The sequence below is a fragment of the Cyprinodon variegatus genome, unplaced genomic scaffold (genome assembly GCF_000732505.1).
Source record: "Cyprinodon variegatus isolate N-32 unplaced genomic scaffold, C_variegatus-1.0 Scaffold248, whole genome shotgun sequence".
In the NCBI taxonomy this organism is placed as follows: domain Eukaryota; kingdom Metazoa; phylum Chordata; class Actinopteri; order Cyprinodontiformes; family Cyprinodontidae; genus Cyprinodon; species Cyprinodon variegatus.
This window is the reverse complement of record NW_015150701.1, coordinates 959,459-965,855: the sequence shown is the minus strand read 5'-3', so window position 1 is coordinate 965,855 and position 6,397 is coordinate 959,459. Positions and strand designations below refer to the sequence as shown.

Sequence of the window (6,397 nt, the reverse complement as noted above, 5' to 3'; positions counted from 1 at the left end):
TTCTTACATGCCAAAAAAATTATTATTAGATATTCACTAAGGCTGAAACAATTAATCAGATTAATGATGTTTAAACAAATAAGAAAATAATCGTCAACTAATTTGGTAATCCTTAACTGGAAAAGAGACTTGTTAATCATGCATTTAGCTGACAGAGCAACCCACTTAAAGCAGTTATTAAACCAAGATTGTAAAAAGAAAAATAGAAACATTTTGCATTTAAGATAATAAAATGACCTATCTGTAGTTATGCTCTATCCAGAACTCCTCAGGTGAAAAAGTTTTAGTTTCAACGGCTTTAATTCTGTAAAAAAAATTCTGCAATGGACCATTATTAATCGATTAATCGAGAAAATAGTTGACAGATTAATCGATTTGCAATATAATTGTTAGTTGCACCCGTAATATTCCCACTAACTTGATTAAGGCTGCGACTAAAGATTATTTCGCAAATTGATTAATCTCTCAAATTTTTTTTCGATTAATCGATTAATAATTGGATAGCAAAAGGCTAATTAAAGAACGCTTTTTATGAAATTATCAGGTGAAACTTAAGCTTTTCCACTTGAGGAGTTCTGGATAGAGCATATTAATAGAAGAAAAACTTTTTTATCTTAAATGCAAAATTTTTATATATTTTATTACAATTTTGGTATAATCACTGCTCTAAGTCGGTTTCTCTGTCAGCTAAAGGCATGTTAACGATTAATCGATTACTAAATTAGTTGATTATTTTAATAATCGATTAATCACGATTAATTGTTTCAGCCCTAAACTTGATACACCTAGTATGACCCATTTTGTTAAATATTTAACACAAATCTTTAGTTACGATGGATGGGAAAGAGGCGAAAAGGCAAATAACCAATTTTACGCAGTTTTAGCTCAACTGTTATAAAAAACATCTCCAACACCAAACTCAGGAAGCTCAGACAGTTTTATGAAGCTGAAAAGATACTGACTGCTGATACGTGCACCACAGAATCCCACTTCCAACATCTGAACCTTCTCTGTACAGAATAATGAGGATGCTCTGATTACTGAGTGTGGTGTCTTTAGAGATCACTTGGCGTTCTTTATCTCATATAGCTGAACAATAACAGACTTTTTCCAAAAGGTCCTGAGTGTTTACGGCTCGTGAGCTTACACAGATCTACATGGAGACCCTGTGAATAAAACCAACACCGTGGTAAATCATATACTATATTTATAAAGCTGATTTGTTTTTACTAAAATCAGATCAAGCACCAATGGCCTGAAAATAGTATCATCAATGAAATTTTGAGAATGTCATTGATTTTTGTATTTAATTAAAACTATTCTTTTTTCCTTATGACTATATTATAACATAAAATTTATTTTTTGGCTGAAATTATCCAAAATGTTGCTGAGCAACAGATAGTTTTTTGATAGCTTTTTTTTTTTTTTTTGTTAATTTAGCAAGTAATATGAGTAAAGTCTTTTTTAATTTCACACTTAATTTTAAATTGTTCTATGAAACAAAAAAAAAAGATTATTTTTGCTTTTACAAATCTAAAAATTAAGCTCACATCTTCAGGACACATGAAGGTTTAGCACCTTAGGGTTTTTTGCTGGACTAAAAAGATGGTCCATTAGATGTATTTTGATTTGCTGTGGGGAAGGAATTATACAGAAGCAGAGTGTCTTACAGTAAAAAGCAGAAACTTTTTAGTTATGTTTTTAATTGAATAATCTCTTTATAGGTATGTGGTTTCAGTAAAAACTAATGAGTGTTCTTTGACCAACTGAAACCATTTGGTTTAAGCTGTGTACAGAGGCTAGCAAAACTGTTGAAACATATTGAAATCTTTTGACATTTAGTTCCAACCACAAACATCCATGTATTTCATTGGGCTTTTATGTGGTAAGCCAACAGCAGGTGGTGCAGAAGTGTAAACTGAAAAGGATGCAGGTTTTTAATTTTCATGATAATAAGCTGAAGCAATTAACGAAACAACTGTCAATCATTTCTACCAAATTGTAATAGAACTGGAGATTAGTAGAGAAGATTAGTGATCCAACACAATAGTCACGAGCTGTAAACATTGCAGATAAGTCAGGGATAAAGTGGACAACAATATTGTATTTAAAAAGATAAACATAGTGTGGCACGTTGGAAAAAACTACATAGACATGTCAGCTTAAAGCAGGATATTGTTACAAAGTTGTTTGGATTACAGGATATTCATTTCTTAGAATGGTGATTTTAGATGTCAGGGAAAACAACCAGACTGATGTTGAGAGAAGCTGCCTGTCAAACTGGACGGAGCTTGAACTGATTGGCAAAGGATAATCTCAGTCTTCTGATGTGCAAAGATGGGGAAATAAAAACCCTATAAGATCTGCAGCTTTAATTGTAGAAAAGTTTTGAAAAGACATTGACCTGGGAAACCTGAATGGGCACATATATCACTCTTTCTTGATTTTGTATCTTTAAAATATGTTTTAAAAAAAAAACAACCGTTAAATTCTGCAACTCACTTTGTCGGTCTGCCACATAAAATCCAATTAAAATACACGAAAGCTTAACTATGTGTGAAGAAGTTCGAAAAGATTTAGTGATCTCTTAAAGTAAAAAAAAAATAAAAGTAGAGAAGGTTGTTTTTTTTCAGTCCGAAGTAATAAAAAAACTGAACTCAGGAGCATTAAAACACACTATCAGTTCAGTACAATCGTGTTCTGTTATTGTAGCACAAGTGGGTCAAGTACGAGCAGCCGTTGAGGTAAGCATCATCTAATGTATTTCAGCCAGTTGCGGCTATTTTGCTGCCACGATTAAGAGTGTCACACATACATTTTACAGTGTAAGAATCAGAGAAAAAAAATACATGATGTAGTTAAAATAAGAAAATGAATAACGCCCCCCCCCCCCCCCCCCCCACCCCAAAAAAACAAAAAAAACCCAAAGGTTTTCAAAAGGTACTACGCTCTAAAAGGCAAGTATTTCATCAAGTTGTTGTAAACTATTGGCTGCACTTTAATTCCCAGGAGATCAGAGTCTCACTTCAGTTTTCATGTTTATCAGATACAGTTATTTTCATGAAATGATACTGAATTATCTGTACACCTTCACTGGAGTGTAACATCCTCTAGTTAGGTGTGTGTCTGTTGGTTTGTCGACATGTAGCCCTGGAAGAGATCTGTTGTGTTTATTTGCGCTGTTGCGCTGGTGCATGAGTGCATGTGTGTGTTTTTTGAGGATACAGTATCATTTCTGAGGGAGTGAAGGATAACTTTGCAGGAGGATCTTTTGTCGTTTTTTTTTTTGTGTGTTGCTGAGGTAGAATGCGAGATCAAGAGGCTGAGGCTGACAGAGGTTTTTACATGAGGTCTTTGAGTCAAGGCATACTGTTAATGTCAAATACAGATCAGAATCGCACAACAAACACAGCACCACAATTATTACTGAGTAGATATCATGTTCCTGAATAGATATGTACCTGAGGTTTTCAAAAATGACGTTAAGAGCACTGTTAAAAAAGAGAAATCCTGAGAGTGGTAAAAATGACATGTCAAGTATTTATGAAGGTTTTTTTTTTTTTAGGTTCAAAATGAAATATCCATTTGAAAGTATGTATTGAAATCAGCCACTGACTGCTTGGAAGGATTAATTCAGCGTGATAACACTTAAGCGAGGAGCTGAGGTTAGGAAACAATCAGAGATTTCTCTCTGAAAATGGATATTTCAATTTGAAATCAAACCTTTCACACCAGCTTTCATAATAATGATTTCAGCACGCCATGTTTCTGTTGTTACATTGATGTAGAAATGTCACGTTTAAAACAGCTGATAAGAAATGTTCTTAAAAACTTGGTTCGGTCTAGTTACTTTTGTCTGTTGTTGTTTTTTCTTTTCGTTTTAGCACACAATCCTGCCCATCTCTTTCTTCTGGGTCTCCCTCTCCATACAGCACAAAACATACAGACATGAAGTTTCCGCACATGCAAAAAATCTCATTGGAGAGGCTCAGGACAGCTGGGATAATAAAGGAATGGTTCCAGTTCACGGGAGAAACATTCTTTCAGTTCCTGATAAAAAAAATAGTGGAGGGAAATACTTGTTAATGAACCAAATTTTACAAATTTACTATCAATTCTGCTTTATATTAAAAAAAAGGTTGAAACCTGATATCTGTTGTTACATCTCTCTCTATATATATAAAGAGAGAGAAAGATAGATATCTATATATATATCTATATTTATTCTACTTTCTGCCTTTAAGTAGTTGAAAAATTGCAATTTCTATTTATCTAAGGAAATAAATATATATGTATATAGGTGTATTACCAATTTGTGACAACGTTTGAAAACATACACAATTAGGAACCAGTTGTGGCGCAAAAAAAGCTTGCAACAATGGGTGTCAAAGCATTAAGGCGTACAAAAACAAACTTGCAAAGGATTATTAGCTTGTTGAAATGCAAAGAACCCTACAATGACATGTTTTTTTTAAGCTGATGACGGTGTTTTTGATGGGTGGGAAGGTAAACCATTAGTTAAAGTAGCCTAATAAAAAGGTTAATTGGAAATAACTTATTGGATTTTTTTTTTTTTTAGATAAACATATCAGCTTTTTTTCTTGCTGATATTAATTAGTTTGGTTTTGTTTGAAGTCTGATCAGCCAGTTTTAATTTTTGACTGATTCATAATGTATTTATTAAAGGGTAATAACACACAAAAGAAAAAGGAAAATATGCAGCCTTTTTGACTTTCTTTTTTCATAAACGAGGTCGAAATGTTTTAAACAAACACAAAACAAGGGAGGCATGCATTAAAGCATTTTCCCTCTAAACTATTTTGCAAATAAATGAATCAGTCGATTATTTTTTCGATTAATCGATTATTAATCGATAGCCAAAAAGCCTCCTTAAAAAAGACTTTTTACGAAATTAAACCAGGTGAAACTAAAACTTTTCCACTTGAGGAGTTCTGAACAGAGCATACTGACAGTAGAAAAAAAAATATATATATATATATCTATATATATATATATATATATATAGATAGATATTTTACAATTTTGGTATAATTACTGCTCAAAATGGGTTGCTCTGTCAGCTAAAAGCATGTTTTAGAGTCGCTGTACTCCAGTTTACAATTAATCAATTACTAAATTAGTTGACGATTATTTCAATAATCGATTAACCACGATTAATCCAATTAATGGTTACAGCCCTAGTTTTAATAAAAAATACTGAATTCTGCCGTCTGATAGTACATTCCTTACTAAAAGAGAATGTTCTAATTTTATTTCTGTCCCCTCTCCACATAAAATGCTTCTCCCCCAATTTGGAACCATACCTTTACCAATCGAACAAACAAAGCAATAACAAATCCATGGTGCTGTTTATATTAGGAGAGGAAACTGTGGTCTGTGAGGATTTTCTTTTTGAGCATGTGAGTGTATGTGGGTGTGTGTGTTCCTGATTTCCCATCACAGATAGGGATTCAGATTGTACCCCTGTTTGCTTGAGGCCAAACACTGAGGTAGGTAGAGAGGTATCCCATCTACTCCGATTCCTCCTGCACAGGCACCTGAGATGACGAGGGGCCCTCCGCGGCCTCCTCCGAAGGGCCCTGGAACATCGGAAGAGTGAAAAGGAGAGTCATCAGTTATTATCTGAGAGGTGACTCACCCATCTCAAAGGTAGTGAATCAATGCTAGAAAGAGCACGAGAGTACAAGAATGAGTGGTAAAAAAATTCACGGGGCAATTGCGTGCGAGAGAGCAGGGCTCCAGCCGCCTTAGCTAGAAATGTGAGGAAGACGACCGTTACATCAGGAAACCAAGAAGACAGGGGAAGAGAGCAGTTAGATCAGGTTTCCCCTGCAACACTGACTCATTCTTCCCCTTCATGTGCGTGCCTCTGAGAGAGGAGTCTGTCTCAATGGTTTCAGTTCTTTTAGGCGCCCTAACTTCTTAGTGCAGAGGATGAGATAAGGCAAGCGAGGGGCATAGCTTTGTTGAGCGCTGTTGTGCAACGCTCTCAACAAGGTGGCTTAAACGACAGAGGGTTTCTGAGAAACGCTCCATGCATCTTCTCCAAAGGTGGATTTCACCAAAGGATCTTACTGTCAGCAGCGTGTGGGGAATTCTACACCAGAGCCTTTGAATTTCCAAGAATTCACCACATCAACATCAAGTCATTTCAGAAATCATAAATAATGGAGCTTGTGCTGAGAGACTCTCTGATAGCTGCGCTTATGTACAAATAACAAGTCACAATTCTTATTTGTGTTTTATTGTCAGAAGAAAATAGTTTTCTTCAAAAAAATGTAACATTCTAGGGTGGAGATATAAAGTACTATATTATTTATATAAATATATAAATATATATATATATATATATAAATATATATATATATATATATAA

General features: G+C 34.4%; 1 protein-coding gene across 1 annotated transcript in view; it reads right to left on the bottom strand.

Annotated features, from left to right (window-relative positions):
• Positions 1 to 5,415: 5,415 nt before the first annotated feature.
• Positions 5,416 to 6,397, bottom strand: part of LOC107089318 (high mobility group protein HMGI-C-like) — a 14,462-nt gene continuing 13,480 nt past the window's right edge. Inside the window, exon 6 of the mRNA XM_015382042.1 lies at positions 5,416 to 5,600. Coding sequence (XP_015237528.1) covers positions 5,532 to 5,600 — 69 coding nt within the window. The 3' untranslated portion in view covers positions 5,416 to 5,531. The remainder of the gene's footprint in view (positions 5,601 to 6,397) is intronic.